This window comes from Myripristis murdjan, chromosome 4 (assembly GCF_902150065.1).
Source record: "Myripristis murdjan chromosome 4, fMyrMur1.1, whole genome shotgun sequence".
NCBI lineage: Eukaryota > Metazoa > Chordata > Actinopteri > Holocentriformes > Holocentridae > Myripristis > Myripristis murdjan.
Window position 1 is genome coordinate 16,327,321 of NC_043983.1, and position 20,305 is coordinate 16,347,625.

The following is a 20,305-nucleotide window of genomic DNA, read 5'->3' on the forward strand; positions in this document are numbered from 1 at the left end:
GCATCACAATACATTTCTAATCAACACTTCTTGTATATCTTGTCGGGTGGCATGTGTCGGCGTAGAGTGGGTTGTTAACTAACGTTAGTTTTAACCACTTTTGTTAGCTTTAGCCACCAAAACTACTTGGTTAAGATCAGAAAAAGCTTATGGTTAAGGTTAGGAAAAGGTCATGCTTAAGTTTAGGAAACATTAGCTTTGTAGTGGTTAGCTTTAGTCGCTTAGTCACTCTTTATATAGTGTGATTAGAAACGAATTTGCGATACATCACAAACAAAATATGTTTCCCTCAAAATGTAATTGACACTTGCAGGTTAGTTGTATGGGAATGTAATTTTTAGGACTGTTAGTGATTTTTAGCACCATGATTACTGTCAGCTTCCATATTCTTTCACCTGACAACAAGATCCACACCATGAAAAAGCTGCAGCTGATTGGACAGATACACAGCAAGAGGGTGGTCACTTCTTCATTTCCAAGTTGGAAGTTGAAGAAAATGGCCACTTAGTCATGAGGTTTACTGTTTTCTGCCTAAACAGTACACTAGAAGTTGTTTCGCCACAGATGTTTCTGCAAGAAATACATAATGCTGTTGCTAATCGTGACTCAGACTTGAATGTGCAAAGCCGACTTTGACAGTTTGGCCATACTTTCATAAGCCAACCACGTTTCACTAGACAGATTAATTTGCATAAAGTTGAATTTGAGTGAACTTTATGCAAACACACAGGCCAGACGAATGATCCATCCACTCAGTGCGATGTGTCAAACATACAAGTGTGTGGCCATGTCACAGCTCCATGAATTGAATGTGTCCTACTGACAAATATTGCTGGATTTGTTGTGCACATATATTGAGGCTTTTAGAGCTTCTGGCTTTATGCAGCAGTGTTAATCTGTTCTTTCAAATCCAACAACCCACATTTTTCAGATAGATATACAAATATATTTTTTTTTTTGTTGTTGTTTGTTTGTTTTCATTATTCCTCCCTAACTTCTTGTGGATGCTGTCATCCTCCCAGAAACCCAAAAAGGATTTGTTATGACCAAGTTGATCTGCAGTCAGCTCTAATATTACCCACTTAATGTTCTTTCTTACTCATCTGTTTCCAGTGAAGCGTTCAGGTATGTTGTGCAGTTGCATCACTGCACATCAACTACCTGTTGTCAAGTTGCTCACATCCACACACACATAGCCACATTCATTTGCATAGTAACTACAGTCAACTTGGGCTGTCGCTATGTGCTTCCAGCAGGACTCAGGACTGTTGTTGTTGTTCTCATTAAGATTCATGCTGAGATGATTTTCCCTTAAATTTCCTTAAGTAGCTTCAAAATTAGAAAAAACATATTTCCCACATTACAATATACAATATCACACCTATCTGCTAGTTTCTACACTTCATTGAAGCTACATCACATGTATATTAAGTGAAATATTAAACCCAAGATGCCGTTGTTTTCTGGCTGCGCCATTACGTCAAATAGAAAATACTGGGATGTCTTGTGCATTATTTTATACACATTTCTCTGTAATTCAATAGTACATGTGTGGTGCCTTTGGAAATCTGGGGTCTCCACTTTAATTTAAAATGAAGTTCTGTAGGTTTGAAAATTTGAACCGTTTCTTTTTAGCTCTGATGTGAACAGGAGCCTAAGTTCCAGTTTTTAGTTGGTAGCTGTACATATGAGGGGTTTTTGAGTCAGTTGTCCTGCTCCATGTTACTCTGTGATTTTTTTTTTTTTTTTTACAGGCTTCCCAATAGAAGCAGGGCGACGTAAGGGCCAAACAACCAGGAAAATTGTTCAGTCTCAGATTATAAGGGTTTATGCTTCCGTAAATGTCCTTAAACAGCTCAACCTTTATTTTTACCCCCTGGATAAAAATAAAGCATTTAAAATGCATTTGTGTGTGTGTGTGTGTGTGTGTGTGTGGTGGAGGGAGGTGGGAGATTAGTATTGGACAAAGATGATTCAATAGCGCCATATAAGATGATGCTCTCGTCCGTGGTTCCAGGGTTCATTTCCAGTGCAGTGCGATGCTGTAGGGGCTTTCTGTGAATGGACGGAGTGTGAGAGAATGAGGAGAGGAGGAGTGGGACCTCTTCATCACTCCGAGTATGACCTTCCAAGAGTCACGCCGTTATAGAGTACAGAACTAATGCCTCAATATATTATCTGAATATGCTGCATTATCATTATGCCTCTCCCTCTCGCTATCGCTCTCGCAGTCATTCACTCACGCACACGGAAACATAATGCGCACAGACGCAGTGCGCGTGCACACAGACACGGGAGTCGGCAGCTCATGTGCAATTTTTGGTGATTAACAGTTTCGCTCTTGTGTTGGCACCGCAGGTCAGAGATAGACAGCCAAGGCGAATGGGAGGGAGGGAGGCACAAAAGAGGAAGTGAGAGAGTTAGCCTGATGAGTGGTCATTCTCTCTCTATCCGCTCTCTGTATTGTGTGTGTGAAGAGGAGCGTTGTACTCACTTCAGGAGATAACACAGAGGCTTCCTAGACAAGAGAGCAAGGTCAGCGCGCACACACGGACTCTGACACGCACTGACGCGTGAACACAATGCCAACAATCTCGCACACAATACAGGGCGAGGAGAGAGGCAGGACCGCGAGAGACTGGCAAGATAAGAACAAAATATCACGCCATTATTTAGTGAGAGGAATGGTCCGAGAGGAGAATGGCGACGGGGAGGGCGGCGGGAGGAACGGAGAGAGGAGGATTGGTTATCCGGTGTCTTTCCAGGAGTCGCAGTTTGATCTCTAATCCCACTCAACTTCATCGATTCATGTGTCTAACTGTATTGACCGGTGCCATTCATATGATACCACAGGCCGGGGGTATCATATGGTCAATGTAAGGTCAATGCAATTCTGATTGTGTCACCCACTACGTTGTTGTTAACATGAGTTTCTTTGACCTGCATGATGGCTGTTTTTCGAAGATTACTGTTGAAGCCTTTTGCGGTCTGCGTGATTGATGATCCCTAGGTAACAGCACTGGTCTGAGGGAGATGGAGGTCCTTGACTTGGAAGACACACTGTAGACTGCAGAAATGTCTGCTGACCTTGTGGTCACCAAAGACTAAGTCTCTCTCTCCTGACTCTCTCCCTTTTCTCCCCTCCCTCTGCGTGTGTGTGTCTCCAGGGCAGGATCGCAGCGAGGCAGCTCTCATCAGGCGTTTTAAGGGCGATGGTGTCCGCTACAAGGCCAAGCTCATCGGCCTGGACGAGGTCACTGCTGCCCGCGGAGACAAACTCTGCCAGGACTCAATGATGAAGCTCAAGGTAAGGATAGTGTCTCTCTCTCTTTCTCTTTCTCTTCCTCTCTCTCTCTCTCTCGTGTGCTAATGTGTGGAAACCTCATTAGCGCCTCCTATAATTGAAAATTTACATGCTCTGTTTATGTGGCAGGCAAAGCTGCACTACACGTCTTTGCATGTTGGCAGCCCTGGTGTCAGTGAGAGGGAAGTGTTTGAATTTTGAGGATTTCAAAACTCAGAAACACGTGTCAGTAAACTGTACACTCTTGGACCATATTTTTGTCTTGTCAGGGGCTGGTGGAAGCAGAAGTAAAGATTTGTGATTGATCCCACTGCTATCTAGAAGCAAGATTTGTACTTCACTTTTCACTAAGTTTTCATTTTGTCACTCTTTATGTATAGCAAAGATTTTCCGTAGAATTTTATTGGGGCAAACAGGACACACTTGCTTGTCTCAATTAGGGGTAATGACATAATCCCAAACCTGCTGGAGCTACTTTGTGATTTAGGCTCAAAAGAAAACATAAGAAAAACATGTTTAGTGCAGCTTTGTGCCATGTCCCCTAAATCCCTTGTACAATTTTGAAAATAGTCATTGGCCAATAGTCAACATGCTTGTCAGTCCATAAATAGTTCTCCAACTTTATAAATTTTGAAGTTTAAATATACATGTTCTGCATAACACAGCATCACTGTGTTGGAACTGAATACAATATTCTCTGTTTTTTCTTAAGCATATAACCAAAGGAAAAGGGTGGCAGTGGGGGCAGTTGTGTGAAGATAGGCAGTGTAGGGAGAGGATAATTGGGAATGGAGGAAGTGAAGGAAGAAAGGAGAAAAGATAAAGACTGAGAAGAAGCAAAGTGTGAAAACATGGGCCAAAATCATTTATTTATTCATAAGTATCATTCTAATGAACTAGTTCAGAGTTTATTAACCGTGGTCCCCCGGATCCAGAACACTCCTGGTATCAGTAAGTAAAAAGCTACAATAATTGAAATCAAGAAAATGAGAACCGTTTAGGTTCAGATGAAAAAAATGTGGAATAAGCCCATAATTTATCAGCATTTTTTGCTCACTATTAGAACCAGGTAGACTCACCTGCTAAATTACATGCCCAAACCATGCATTAGTCAGTTGAGTCTGAATGTCCTCACTTAAATTGTCCTTTGGCAATTTTGATTATTGTAGCTTTAATTGCAGCTAACTACATTCTCCCAGCAAACCCAGGTTGCTATGATGAAAACCAGCATCGCTCTGGATCCTGTGAACTAACCTTGAAAACCATTGAACCTGCTGATTTTGTGAAATATAATTAGTGAATCCATGTGATAAATTGGATTTAATTTTAGAATGTGCAATGCATGTAATTTTTTTTTTTTTTTTTTGAGTTATTTCTTTTTCAAATGTACTGTTTGTCCATTTTGCCAGCTGTACTGTTTTTGTATTGTATTGTTTATATTGAACTGTCGTGTTTTAATATCTTCCTGCCCAGGGACTGCAGGAGTAAATTATCGATATAGCTAACTCCGGCCCAAAGGTTGTGTTGTGCATGGCCCCTGTTGAATAAACTAACAAACTGAAGGATGATGTACTGAAGTTATTGTTAAATATTCATTAACGTGTGGCATTTCTATACTTTTAGAATACTTGTTAACTGCAAGAGATATTGAAATTTTGAAAAATACATTTATGTTTTGCTTACATGTAGTGAAAACTCTATTCAGCCAAGGTGTAGAGGGATTAAGGGAGGATAGACAGCTCATTGATCAAACAGCTTCCCTCCTCCTCATTTATTCAGACAGGAAATCCATCAGCTCTTTTTCTCTGATCTCTCCTCCTCTCCTTTCATACTTCTCCTCCCTTTCCTTCCCCCTTTCCGAATTCTCTGATCTTCCTCTTTCTTTTTGTGACTCTCCTCCGCTTGTTGGCGTGTGTGTGTGAGGGGGTTGGGGGCGGACATTCTTATACTGTTATACTGTAAATCATCAGTGTGTGATACATTCAGTGCTTCACACATTGACGATGTCCAGTGTAATCAAGCAGTTACTTCACAGAACTTGAATGTTGTAGAAACGGTCATTGAACAGTTGTGCCACGGTCATTTGGCCGATACAGAATACAATGGTGATTGTGGTTAGTTGCTATGGTGACAACAAATGCTAGTATGGTTGTAAGCTGTGGTGCACACGCTTGAGAACTGATATGTTGTGCTGTGGCTGCTTGCTAAAAGTGGTAATCAACATTAGTAGTTACCACAAAAAGGTCCAACAATCCTACAGTTCCCCTCCAGCAGCAAGGTAACAGATGTGGTGCACAAAACATTTCTCCATGCTTCATTTTTCACCGCTTGTTTAGTCGTTGATGCAAAACCTCTCACCTAAGCGAGCTAGTGATTTGCGGCAAGTTGGTTTATACGTAAGCTGGACCGGTGCAGCAGCCACAGTTTTTTGCAATTGCAACGACACATACAAAAAAATGGCCGCTGCTCCGACCATCCTGGTATGTTGATCTGAATGGGGAAAGTCTGTGCTATTCTAATTCAAGCCCTGTAAGAATGCACCTGAATTTATTGCATTCACCTGTGGATTATATGTGATGGGAGTAAAGTTGTCTTGATAGTGGATGGCAAGTTGTTTTCTAGTTAAAGGACATTCATACATACATTTGATTGCCTGAAAAGACATTAACAAACCCTTTTTTAAAATATTTGAGACAATATTGTCTTGTGGAACTGTTGAAGAGCGGTACTGTTGAAATTTGAATGTGTTAAAACATTTGTCTTCCTGGTCCTGCAATCACTTATTGAAAGTCAATACGGAAATAGCCACCAAATATCCAATATCAAGCGAACTTCACGCTACCTTTTAGCTGCGGGTGGAGAGAGCTATTGAGACTATTGGTATCTCTTCTTCTTCTTCGCTGTTGGGTTTCTCCCTGTATGATTGTTGAATACAAAATCGTGGGTCTAGAAAAACACTGTTGCTCTGAAGTTCAGAGGAACTGATGACAAAACCTGATGTTTACCACTGATTACATGTCATCTACATAAGCAATTAGAAGGAATAACTAAAATATCTAAAATATTGGTTAATTGAATATCAATACTCATCTTCCCATCAAGCAATAATATATGCCTAAACTGTCTGCTGAGTTTTGATATTCAATGTCTGGATTAATGTCAAACATGGGGTCAGGTTAGGGTCAGGCTGAGGTCAAGGTCAGGTTTACCTTGTCTGCAGAGATGCACCATATAGGCCAGCGACACTTTGTTAAATATCCACTTTTTGTCACCTGAGGGCTGAGCATCAACATTAGACTATTCATATAAGGTGTTACCTTCCTTTACAAGTGAAAGTTTTTAGGTAGATTTTTTTTTTAAATAAGAGAGACGACGAGAAGAAAATGCTCAGTAGACTTACTGTAAAAATGTCTTAATGGACTTATTTACAGTTAAGCGAGTCAGCAAGTACCATATGTATATGTTCTTATTGTGTTTCTAACAGTGTTTTTCTGTGTGTCTGCCTGTTTGTTTGTCTCCCCGTCCTCAGGGTATAGCTGCAGCAGCACGGTCTAAAGGGGAACACAAACAGAAGGTGTTTCTGACCGTTTCGTTTGGCGGGATCAAGATCTTCGATGAGAAGTCAGGGGTAAGCATTGGAGGGAATTTGTATGTGTGTGTGTGTGATAGAGAGAGAGTGCCTATGTGCAGTGTTGTTTCTCTATGTGTGTGTATGTGTGTTTTTTTCTGTTAATGAGGCATCTCCATGAGAGGGAGAAGCCCCTGGGGAAATCAGGGGGCCCCTAATTGAAACGCTGAGAACAAGGCCTCGGTAGATGAGAGAACATGGCTATCCCATTGTCTGCCTCTCTGCAAACAGGGACAACACTGGTTTTATATTATGCTCCAGGATTATGCATTTTCCATCTTACATGGCTGGTTTTCTGGTTGACCGACTGGATCTATCCAGGCTTTTGCTGTCCATCTGCTTTCATCGCTCCATCGCTTCTTTTTTTGTCTCTCTGTCTGTTCCCATTATTCTTCGCCGGTTTGTCTGCCTGCCTGTCTGTCTGTCTGTCTTTACCTTTGTTTTTCTTTGTCTGTTTTTCTGTGTGGCCATTGGTCTTGCTGAAATCAACAGAGTCGCCTAAATCCTAGCAGCGATAAACTTACAGGAGTTTGTTAGGATGTAGATTTACACACTGCATTCTGGCACACCTGGTGCCAGGATGGTAGGCCCTTTGGACAGGAGACCACACATATCACAAACATGCATGGCGTCCCCTGCATTTTAGCAGGAAGCATGATTTCACAAGAGAGAAATGTCCAAGAGTGCACAGTGTTTACCTCTAATTGATATTTCGTATGCTTTATGTGGGCAGTGTGTTGCTTGGTTCTGTTCCTTCACCGCATGAAAAACCCAGGTTCAGTTGTAGAATATGTCTTATTTTTGTGCTTTCTCCTTGTGTTCACTTGGGCTTCCTCCAGGTCTTCTGGTTTTCTCCCACGTCCCAGAGACGCGAGTCTTCAAGCATGAGCATGAATGAGTGTGCGGTTGTATGGCTGCCGACCTGTCTAGGGTGATTCCCTGCTCTCTGCGCGATGCGTGCATGCTATGATTAAACAACCATAGAACATCAAGGAAGGAATAATTGTAGTGTAGGCCCTACTTTATTAAAGGCCAAGGTTGGTATTTCTACGTTAGGTTGTATTTTTTAATTTCTCTTTCATGGTTTTGTATTAACCACCATATTTACCATCAGTCAATGCAATAATTTCGCTGATTGGATTAGTACTGAGAAATGTACTGCTAAAAATCGGCCTCAAGTTGAATTCTCCAGGGGAATTGAGCCATCCTCCATGCAGTGCTGAAAAACACCTATAAATGTCCACAAATCTTTTGTTTCCCCCAGTCCGTGAAAGCAACAAAAGGACCCATTTACTAGTAGTGCTTTGTAATCACATAGCGTGTTAACACTATGAACTACAAAAGCAACACAAGCAACAGGAATTCAGCAATATCCAATGTCAGCCAGCCATACAAGATGACACCAACAACAGCAACACACACAGAGCAAGGCGTCAACGTAAAATATGCAACTTTATGCAAATGAATATACCATGTGACGTGTACGTGCGACAACTCAAATGAATCGCTTGTCCGTACGTTCTTACAAAACAAGGTTCCTGTACAACCCAATCAGAGCTGAATACGTACATGTCAGATACACAGAGACAAATTCAAAAAAGACTTATTTTTTGCCTCAGTTTATATTGCTCAGTTGTATTTACCAATGCACACCGTGGCAGAGAAGCCAGAGGTACAGCCCGGCTTCAAAAATAGAGGAACTGTTCTTTAGTCTCCCAATCCGCAGTTCACTTTTTGTCCTCTTGTTGGGGCGCAGGGTCAGGTTTGACTCGTGTTTCTTGCTCGAGGATCCTTGAGCAGGTAGGAGTTATGTTTTCCGCTCAAGGATACTTTGACAGGTAAAGCCCAGGTTCAATCCCCAATGCAGTCATGCCTGTCAAAGTATCCTTGAGCAAGAAACTTAATCCCCTCCTGCTCGAGGATACTTGACAGGAGTATTGGCCCTGCAGTTGGGGGACAACCTCACCGAACACTAGACCATCCTGCCATCCTGTGGATTTAATAGAAAAACTGTTGCATATATCTCTGTGTTAATCTATAGTAAGGTTATTTTCTGGCTCCTTTGGCTCTTTGTTACCCTACTAGGACATTTCATCCATATTAATTTGTCATGTTGGCAGCTTGTATACATAAAAACAGTCTTATTTCAAAACATAATACAGCTCGAGCATCTGCTGTTGTACACAGGATGTGGCAGGCAGTGTGAGCCGTCTGGTTCCCTGGCTTTCTGTCTGGCTGTCAGTCAGTCTGAGTATGAATCTTTACTCTGGTTTGGGTGCAGTATGAGACTCGCTGCTCTGCACCTGGCTTTAGAGGCTGACGCAGTGAGCCTCTAGATTTACACTTCGATGAGAGCTGGATGCCACTGACACTGTGAGTGTGTGTGTGTGTTTGCGTGCGTATGTGCCCAGCTGTAATTCAAAAGTAGGGGGTATTAGACAGGCAGGACACAGTGGCAAGTGGCCTCCCACATGGCAGCCATATTGCACAAATACGCATCCATCACCCTCCAATCCTTCATTCCTCCTTTTATAACCCTCATTTCTCTTCTTATTTCCCCGCCAGATGTTTGAACCTCTCTCGACCGAGAGAGAGAGAGAAAGAGAGTGAGAAGGATGAGGGGGATAAAGAGAGGGACTCGGGGAGAAGGTGAAGAGGAGAACAGACAGAAAGAGGGCAACGGAAAGAAGATGACAGAGAAGGAGGGTGGGAAAAACAGAGGAGACAGATAGAGGGAGAGTGGGAGGGAGGAGATGGAGACAGACAGAGACAGAGTTAGAGGGATAGGTGGAGAATCAGTGAGCATATGTCAAAGTAAAGCTCTACAGGGAGACCTTGTCCTCTGTCTCCACACATTAATATTAACTATAAAGATATGCTGTCCTTTCTATCAGTCCTTCAACCACTCCTAATGGGTGGAGGGGGTGAGGGGGAGAGAGAGAGAGAGAAGGAGAGAGAGAATGACTCTGCCGAGGTTCAGGGATCTTGACAGTCTCATTCCCCTCCTGTGCATCAGTCAGCCAGATGGGTGGATGGATGTATGGATGAACGGATGGATGGATGGCCTCTCTCTTGGAGGAGGGAAGGTCATGGAGGATGGAAGGAGGTGGTGCTCGAGATGGAGGAGAAGAAGAGGGGAGACATTAATCTCACAGGGGGCAGGCCGGCATGTTCTCTCTATCTCTGTCTGTCTCTCTCTCAGCGCCTTCACTCATTACACACACACACACACACACACACACACACACACACACGCACGCACTCTACCCTCCTCCCTCCCTCCTCCAGCCCCCTCCATCGGTCTCGTCAGGGCCACAGCATCACGCCGGGTCAAGAACTCACGAGCGTGAAGGGCCGGGCTCGCTGGCCTTCTGCCTCCTGGGAAAATGAAATCAGAAAGATCAAATTAGCCCAGTTCAGCCAATAGAAGCGACTTAAGTTGTGAATCTTTGGCACAACAGCTCTTCGTCTTGACTCACGATTCAATAGCTGGCAATTCGATTTAAGAATGATATCTCTTTTTCTGTTCGACTTCAGTATATAAAACACAATTCGAGTCCATTTGATTCAGTAAATTTAGTCTAAATTTTATTTCCATTTAAGAGAAAGACAGAGAATCACATGTGGTGGTAAATTTCTGCCATGCTGCTTTCTAGGGGTTGTAGCTCTCAGTCACCCGCTCGGTGATGTCCTGGCAGGTATTTTAAATGGGTGTCAAGAGGAAAGCACTTGATTGGGTGTGGTCAGAGCACCACCATGCCTGAAAGTTTCAGTCCCTACAGAGCAGCTCCGCAGACATTATCTGCTGATGTTGACTCACTCTGTAAATAAACATGGGCAAAAATGTAAAACTGTCCTTTATCCTCTGAAATGTGGAAAAAAATCGGACAAAATAATCACTTACACATCATTTATTCTTCAGAAAAATCACAAGATTGTCATAGTAGTCTGTTAGATTGTGTTTTTTTGTTGTTGTTTTTGTTGTTGTTGTTTGCTTTTTTGTTTTTTGAGAATGATGACTGAATCACTTCAAGGCACTGATCCAGGGTGATTCAGATGAACTGATAGGGTGCATGATTGATGCATTGTTGCAGTGAATGAATCGCTACATATCTGGAATGAAGTATTTAGTACTGTACGCAAGGAGAGGAGGGGGCCTTTTAAAACTGAATGTTCACATGCAGAGAAACAGAGAAAGGCAACTTCAACAATGCAAACAACAGAGAGAAGCGTACAGCTAGTGTATTTGCTGTTTGCTGCTCCCATACATTCTCTCTCTGTCTTGTTAGATATAACTGTGTGGGGGGGCTCTTGTGCGTGGTGTATATCTTGTTGACAAGTTCCCCTGTGTCCTTTTCTCTGAAGTCCTAACTATAAGCAGAACCCTTTACTAACTGTAAGCAAAAGCCTTTGCTTCTGTGTGTGCTGTTTACCAACTATCGCTCTCTTTCTCTTTCTCTTTCTCTTTCTCTATCTGTTTCTCGCTTTCTTGCTTCTTTCTCTCTCTTACTCTTTTTCTCTTTCTCTGTCTCTCTCTGGACTGCGGTCCCAACACAACATCAAACAGTTAATTATCAAAAAATTGTTTATAGGCACACCCCAGCATCTGTGTGTGTGTGTGTGTGTGTGTGCGTGTGTGTGTGTGTGTGTGTGTGTGTGTGTGTGTGCGTGTGTGTGTGCGTGCACATATTGTGTTAGTAGCTGACTGAGAAAGCACTCCATGAGTAACCACAGCAGCTCTACCACTTGCTAGGAACTAATTAAACCTCGAAGCTAACTGCTAATCTCAGCCCTGTCCTACTGGCTAAAGGTTGGACAGCCTCCCCAGGCCTCCTGATAAAGCCCCCCTACACACACACACACACACACACACAAACACACACAAACACACACACACACAGGAGGGAGTTGTGAAGAGTTGGGAGGAGAGAGGGAGAGAGCATCTCCCTGCCTCTCGTCCTCGCACCCCACCCCCAGCTTAACGGGAAATATCTTGGTTCAGTGGCCACCAACTGCTGAAGGGCATGCTGCCCACAGCCCTCAGAGACACACTGACACTCTGTGTGTGTGTCTGAGGGAGAGAGAAAAAGTGAGAGAGGGACTAGTTTTGCAGCAGTACAAGAGAGAAAGAGAGGATGCACAGCGAGTATTGACTTTTAGATACCCCTCCTCCTGTCTTCACAAACAACGGACTTCTCTCGACAGCGAGTCATGCATTTAAACAACTTTGAACATGTTGTGATAGGCGGTGTCAGACTCTCCTCTTCCAGCAGCTCAGCAACGGCCACCCTCGTGGGATTTTCTCGTGCTGCACTGTCTAACATTTGCCCAGAATGGTGCGATAAAAAACAAGAATTCAGAAGAGGTTTTGGGGGAAAAAAACATGCCTCGTTGATGAGAGGTCAGAGAAGAATGACAGGCAACAAGTATGTAAATAACAGCTCAGTACAACAAAGGGCACTTCAGATCGCACAGCTTATTGAACTCTGAAGCAGAGGGGCTGCAGGGGACCAGGTGCATCCCTTCATTTCCATAATCTGCTCCTTTTCAAACGGGTAACTTCAGCTCTTTTGTGGTGACATGGAATGTGATGTTTGTCGTGTGAATCGGCCACTGCACTGCAAAAACTCAAAATCTTACCAAGAATATTTGTCTTATTTCTAGTCAAAATATCTTATTACACTTAAAATAAGACATGATCACCTCAGAAGTAACTTGTTTTTAGACAATTTTCACTTGTTTCAAGTGAATTTTCACTTGAAAATTTGCTTGTTTCATTGGCAAATTTTCACTTGTTTCAAGTGAATTTTCACTTTTTCCACTGGAAAATTTTGCCGATGAAATATATATTATTATTTTTATTAATATTCTTGGTAAGATTTTGAGTTTTTGCAGTGTGGTCTCAAACTGACACTATCACGTCAGAATGGATCAAGATACCTGCTCGGATTTCCCTTACAGTAACAAGCCAGCAACATGCTTACTGCTAAGTGTGCTCATTTTCAGCACCACAGTCCAAAATTCACTTTTTTGGCTTATCTGTCAGGGGCAGGTAAACTGAAAATTAACCAGCCAAAAATGTTTGTTGCCAGCCATAAAAGTGCATCATGCATTATTTACTGTGCTTTTGAGCCTCATATTTGATTGCATTTTATTGTTTTTATATTTGCTTTTGTAATATTTTATGCTTGTGTGTTCAGAGTGTCCTTGGAAAAGAGGGGCCATCCATTAAATAAAGGTTTAATGATGATTACGATGATGATGATAATATATATTTGTGGCTTAACATCAGAAACGTAATGCATAGAAGTAATGCAAATGCTTCTTATAGCAAAAACATAGACAGACCTGATGAAGAAAGCACCAAATATGTAGTAGTAAGTAGTGTTGATTTGATTGGCTGACTCCACGATAGGTACGGTGGACAGTGAGGGTCACATTAGTCTCAGCCGGTGCATAAAAAACACAGAGATGTAGACCTGGCCCTAGGCTGTAATTCCAAATTATTTAGCAGCCACCTGCTTGGTGCCCCCAAATCCCAAAATGTACCCATATCTGGTGGGTAAATGGTGTTAACTTTGGACGCTGCAGTTGTTTGTTTAGCTTTGGCACTCTCATGCTATGGTTCTTTTGTCTGATCGGACCGCAGACGGGCAGATGGTTGCTGCGGTCACCTGCTGCGTATTTTTGAGACACTTGTTGCTGTTGCCCCTGTTCCGAATGGTTGAGGGTATAGCTGCACAAGGCTAGTAGGCAACAAGGGGTTCAAATCAGCACAAGTTAGCTGTAACTAATGAAGTAGAGTTCACACATTTACCCTTTCTTCCCTCCATGCCGTCCTCACCACCCTCAAAACAGATAATTCAATAACCTCTGCACATGAACTCTGTATGTGTGTGTGCGTGTGTGCATGTGTGTGTGTGTGTGTGTGTGTGTGTGTGTGCACGTATGTGTCCTGTCTTGCCTGTCATTTTCAGGTCAGTCAAAGGTGATAATGATAATCGTTTCTCTAATGATTAAATTTACAAGATGTGACTCATACACTGATTGATCTGTTTCTGCTGGGGATTCTCCATGTGACGCATGTGTCTGTGTATTTGTGTGTGTGTTGTGTATGTGCGTGTGCGTGCCTGCCCATGTCAGCGCGCCCCTGTTAAACTGATGTCGCGACTTGATTTTGGAATAGCTTCAAAGTGAGCAGATGCGTGTGTTTAGCCTCTGATGTATAGCGCTGCAACCCTAGCGCACACTCAAGGGCTAGCGGGTTATTATGTTGACTGTGTGTCTCTGCTCCCAGCATGCAGCTGGCAATACACACCAACTACAAAGCAGACGCTCAGTGACTTATTAGAGGGGTAAAGCGCACTATAAAATTGTGCATTGCATGTGTGTGTGTTTGTGTGTGTGATGTGAGAGAGGGCACAGATGAAGTGATCAAGTCGACAGCCTGCCGAGCTGTGATTGTCACTGATCCCCCCTCTGTCCTCGGGAAAAACAGTGCCATCTGCCACAGGCAATGCCAGCTTGGCACTCCCCGCCCAGACTAAACCAGAGAGGGCAGGGGAGCTAAAACAGTTTAATACAGGAGACAAGGTGTGTGTGTGTGTGTGTCTGTGTGTGTGTGTGTGTACGCTGGGGGAGCTTGCATGTTGGGTTTCTGCTTTCTGCTTTAGGACTAGTGTTTCTTTAACAGTTGCTGCTGTCAGAGGCTTGCTGCAGGCCTGTGTGTGGGAATGCCTGTTTGTAAGTGTGCACATCCTTGACTTGCTGACATCAGTTTGTTTTTGTACGTCTCACAACTTAATCTGATCTTATTCATTCAAAAAGTGCTCTTCGCAAAATAGATCTCGCGCAGCGCTCTTTATAGAGCAACAGAGAAACAACTCAATTAGCAGCTGAAAGGAAAATTAAACGATTCGATATCGAGAAGTTGTGAGGTCAGTACTTGGGAGATATAGAACAACCCCGCAGGAACGTTTTCAGATCCCACATTGATTTCCTTTATTTATTTGTGTCAGTTTTTTTTTGTTTGTTTTTCTTGACTTTTTTTTTTCCGGGAAGTTTACCAAACACCCTGTCTCTTGGCCTCCTTCAGGTCCTCCAGCACCACCATGCGGTCCACGAGATCTCCTACATTGCCAAGGACATCACGGACCACCGAGCCTTCGGCTACGTCTGCGGAAAGGAAGGGAACCACCGCTTCGTGGCCATCAAGACGGCTCAGTCGGTTAGTGTATGTGTGTGTGTGTGTGCGCATGTGCGTGTCATTGCGTTTACGAGTGTGACTGCAAGTATTTGTTAATATCTACTTAATCAAACACCTATAGGTGAGTGAAAGTGTGTGTGTGTGTGTGTGTGTGTGTGTGTGTGTGTGTGTATGTGTGTGTGTGTGTGTGTGTGTGTGTGTGTGTGTGTTTAATGTATTATTCCCTTGAGTCTTCTCTCAATGGTTGGAATCCCTTGACAAGGACACTCTCTAGGGTTTTTTTTTCTATACGAATGTGTGTGTGTGTGTGTGTGTGTGTATGGTCAGTCCCTCAGCAACATATGAGATATTGAGTGCCCCTCTTGGACTTGTTATTATTGTTGCTGTTGTTGTTGTGTCTGTGCTCGGCTTGTTTCGTCTGGATCCAGCTGGCTCTCTCTGTAGCTGTATTGATTTCCCATAGTGAGTCGATGAGAGTTTTGAGTGTGTGTCACCGGATCTAATGGCATATCCATCCTCCTAGGGCCATGAACCGTGTCTCTTTGACTCAGACAAACACACACGCACACGGACACACACACACACACACACCATCCAGTCGAACATCAGGCTCTACTATTACACACACACACACACACATCCACATCCACATACATGCTAGCTGATAGTTCCAACCTAGCTCTCTGATTGGTCAGCTAAACCGTTTTCTTTTCCCGGGTGTATTCTCAAAAAAGGGTCAGAATCATATTTGACTCCATTTATGGTGTTTTGGAGGAGCTGTCACCGGCACTCCATTAGTCGTGGAGAGGAGAACGAGTGGGCAGAGGCAGAGCTGTCGATCTGCATACAGGCCTTATGGCATCGGTTGAAGCTATAATTGGAATGTAACCACTTTGATGTGAATTAACAAAGCGTCTCTGTCTTCATGAAGTCTAAGACTAAGGGTTACTCCTAAGAGGCCAATTTAGGGGTAAATTCTGAAGTAATTGGCTTTCCACTCCTAAGTCTTTTGTGAAAGCCATTTTCAAAGACCTAGAGCGAGAAAGATGTGTTTTTTACAACTTTCAGTGGAGATGGAAGTACACTAACTGCATAGGAAATGGTTGTTAACTCAAACTCTGCAGAAAGCCACTCACTCGATCCTAATCTTTGTTCCATCATATTACAAATTACAATGAATATGCTAAGCAAAGGCAAGACATAATCATAAAAAGATTTATTCTGTTTGTGACTTTTTTTTTAACTTAAACTTTTTGTCTTTTATTTTGACTGCTATTATATATTTGACACACAAGAATAATTACCACCAAATCATAACATCAACAAGGGTCAAATCTCTATTTTAGGCTAGAAATAGGACATTTTATACTTTGGCGGCTCCAAATGGCAGTAACACGTTTGAATTCTGAGGGCTGAAATAATGTAATGTGACTTCATTGAATTGCAAACTCTTCAGATCTAAATTTCTTTTCCTAAGCAGCTGGTGGTGGTGGTGGTGAAGAGGTGCGGTCATCTCTGGGTTGTCCAGCTCTCTCTTGACTAAACACCCACTGACAGCTGTTTAACTGTGATTAAAAGAGTTCTCCATGTAAACAACATGGATTTGTACACATTCATAATTTAACAATAATAATCTTAGACCAATAATAACAATAATAATCATAAACATCTTCAAAGATGTTCTGAAAGTCTTACGGCTTAATGTTTACAAGGCTGCAGTCTTCATTCGGATCTCAGTGCTGCAGCTTGGAGAGGAAGCTCCTCTCCCTTCATTTGATTAATGGCCCTGCAGGCCTTGCCGATGTTTCAGGTGACCATAGCAGCTACTTCACCCATTGATACATCATTTACCATAATTACCAGCTCAATCTAGGACTCAAGTAGCATAGCTGGATTAACTAGCAAGCTCACTTACAAGTTAAGAAGAAAGCGACGCTTGCATTGATATGAAACCCTCACCAGTCACTAGTATGGTGTTACTATGGTGTCTCCTGTTATTCATGAGTTTTCTTCACTCAGTGTTCAGGTTTTCAGTTGTGTAAATTTTGTGTATCTTTCCTGTCCCAACATGGTTAATGAGTGAGCAGAAACGAAAAGCTACTTTAAATGGACCTGGAACAGTGTGCCAACTCTAATTCTTCCATCTCCACGCCATTATGTACGCCTACATTTACATGAAGAAATTTGAAAACCATGTAATAAGTGCTTCTCTTGTTATGCAGGGACCTATTTTGCGCACCAGTGCTACTAGTGTCTGAACAATGGATTGAAACTCCATTGTTCATCTTGAAGATATTGGGCTCTATTTTAACGGTTCAAGTGCTCAGTCTGAATGGCACAAGAGCATTTAGGGCATGTCCAAGGCCACTTTTGATATTTTAACAGCAGAAAAATGGGCCGTTGTGCCAGGTGCATGGTTCAAAAGGGTTGCACTTAGTCTCTTGAGTAATCATTGGTGTGTTTGGGGCATAACATGCAATAAACCAATCAGAGCGCCACCTCCCATTCACTTTAAAAGCTGCGCGCACTTGCACCTTGACGGATTGCTATTATAATGGCGTATTTGCCAGGTAAAAAGGAACGCTTCTCTCCAGAGGCAACAGATCTGCTCATGTACAAACTGACAGCACAAGAGCAGACCATCCTCTGCAACAGCAGGATTCCATCAAAGCTCCCTGAGGTGAAGCAGGCATCCCTGTGTGTGTGTAACAAGACTCTGTGCAGACGCGCATTACTTTCTTGTTAATGCGCCCCTAAAATAACAGTGAAAACTGCTCCACTGATTTCAGAGCTGGTTTTTGTTGGCCAGCCGTGCAATCACTTTCAGCTGCCTCAAGATGGCAATGCGCCGCACCACATTTAAGACTAACACCCCCATGGACACACAGATGGGCACAAGTGTATTTACTATTAACACAATGTGGGCACTGGATGGGAAAATGACAACTGCACTGGTTGGAAACTAGCAAAGATGCTTGCATCACGCTTGGCGCCGCTTGCCGCTGCTTTGCGCTGGGTGTAAGATAGTGTTTTGCTCTTAAAGGAAAATTTTGCACTAGGTACCTTTTATTTCTGGATCCATCTTGTTGTGCGGTTACTTATCGCCTCACTTATTGCTATTGATAACTGTGCAAACATAAATGATGTAATACAATATTGAGATACTTGCAACACAGCTACAACGGAAACACTAAGAGTGAATGTCATGTTTGGGTCTCTCAGTATCAAAGAGCAATTAGAATTACCATTTGCAGAGATACCAATTTCTCTGCAATCATGGGCTTCATTCGTTCATCATGTAATGCAGCCACTAAACATACTACTACGGTCTTAGTATTACTTTACCATGCCGATCTTACTATGCCATCGCTATCACTGTTGCTCTCTCCATCGACTTGTAAAACCCTCAGCCGAAATGCATATTCAGGCACATTCTCTGGAGGTTGTCAAAAGCCATTCTGGGAAATGTAGGAAATCACTAACTGAATTAGAAGTAGACAAGGGAGCCTGAGGGGAAGTGGGTGCACCAAAAAGTAAATTATAACACTTCAGAAAATAACTCCTGGAATGCATCACTCCTGGAACATCACAGATTGATGAAATAAAACAGTATAAGCAGATCTGAGGGACTAATTCTCCTTTCAGTTTTGATTTGTCATTTCCACAGCACGGAGAATTGCCAAGGTCTATATCCAACATCAGAATTTCATTTGGGCAAATAGGCTGAAACTATAGCATCTTGTTTCAGGGGGATGGAACTCTCTTTTCTATTGCACCTCCACTTTTTACTGCAGCCTGATGAGACAGATAGATTTTTTAAAAACTAAATATCTTGCCTAGTGCAGCCTTAAGAAATCCTTACAGTGTGTCAGCAGTGAAAGTTGATAACTGCTTTATTTTTGTAATAAACTCATTCATTAATTTGAGCCGCGGGCTTGTGCGAATTAGTCATCTGAATTAGATCTGCTGAACCGAGGTCAGTTCATCGCTACGGTCCTATGAGCTGGACAGTCATCATAGATCATCACTCGAGGGCTTTGTGCATCAGATTCCAAAATCCCCACCTCTGAAATCTAAGAGGCACAGGAGAAATGCAGAAGACAGAAAAAGTGAGATAGATGCAAAAGAAAGTGTACAAAGTGAAGGGGAGGAATGAGAGGTGGGGCATATATTGTCTTCCATGAAGATTTGAATCTGAAAAAAGACACTATGATTGATTGTTGGTGTAGCAGCATAAAAGCTCCAACATTTAACCAATTATTTTGTCATGATCAGTGGGCCGCTGAGTACATCTTGGAGGAAACCATCACCAAAATAGAACAAGTTTATGCAAGGCAGCTTTCAGTCTATGAGCTCCGGGTGCACTTCGCACAGCTCCAGTCAATAATTGATTAGATCTGAAACACCATTGTCCCCATCAGAGTCTATGATGTTGTGCTGTGACAGTAGTTATAGGCTGTGAGTCATCTAACTGGTTTGTTGTCAGAGCTCTTGCTCACCTGACAAGAGAGGTTGTATGAGGTAAGACAGGGGGCTAGTGTCGGCGCTTGTCTCTGTCTGAACCAGTGCAAGAGAAGGAAGAGAGCGTTTAGTAGTTGTGCAGGTTGGTGCGCACTGCTCATTTCCGCCTGGGAGAGGTTGTGTGCTTGTGTGTGTGTATGTATGTATGTATGTATGTATGTATGCGGGTTGTAATAGTTGTGTATCTTTGTGTTCCTAGGCTGAGCCTGTGATTCTGGACCTGCGGGACTTATTCCAGCTCATCTACGAGATCAAACAGAGAGAGGAGATGGAGAAGAAGGCTCAGAAAGACAAACAGTGTGAACAGGCGGTCTACCAGGTACACATACTAGTCCTCTGTTAAAGTCTTACTTTTTTCTTTTTCTTTTACCTTAACTTATCCACCATATTATTTTCATCTGAGGGACTCTTGAAAGAATGTTGGGTTAGTGTGCATTACATGATTTTCTTACTGGTTACAACGTTGGCGATTCAGGCACCCTTGTTACATTTATCAAGGTCTGACTGTGGCAGCCAGTCTGATGCTGGGAGGTGGTGGTTGCCAGTGGTCCTATATATTATGGGATGATGCTTTATTACCACTACAAAGGTTGGAGTAATATAAGCTACTCAACCACCACCACTGCCACCAGCCAAGGCCAATATG

The 20,305-nt window shown here is 42.8% G+C and overlaps 1 protein-coding gene across 1 annotated transcript in view; it reads left to right on the top strand.

The window, feature by feature from the left end:
* Positions 1-20,305, top strand: part of dab1a (DAB adaptor protein 1a) — a 79,690-nt gene that overhangs the window by 44,622 nt on the left and 14,763 nt on the right. The window contains exons 3-6 of the mRNA XM_030049345.1: positions 3,168-3,307; positions 6,834-6,932; positions 15,028-15,159; positions 19,859-19,978. Of these exons, the coding sequence (XP_029905205.1) occupies positions 3,168-3,307; positions 6,834-6,932; positions 15,028-15,159; positions 19,859-19,978 (491 nt within the window). The remainder of the gene's footprint in view (positions 1-3,167; positions 3,308-6,833; positions 6,933-15,027; positions 15,160-19,858; positions 19,979-20,305) is intronic.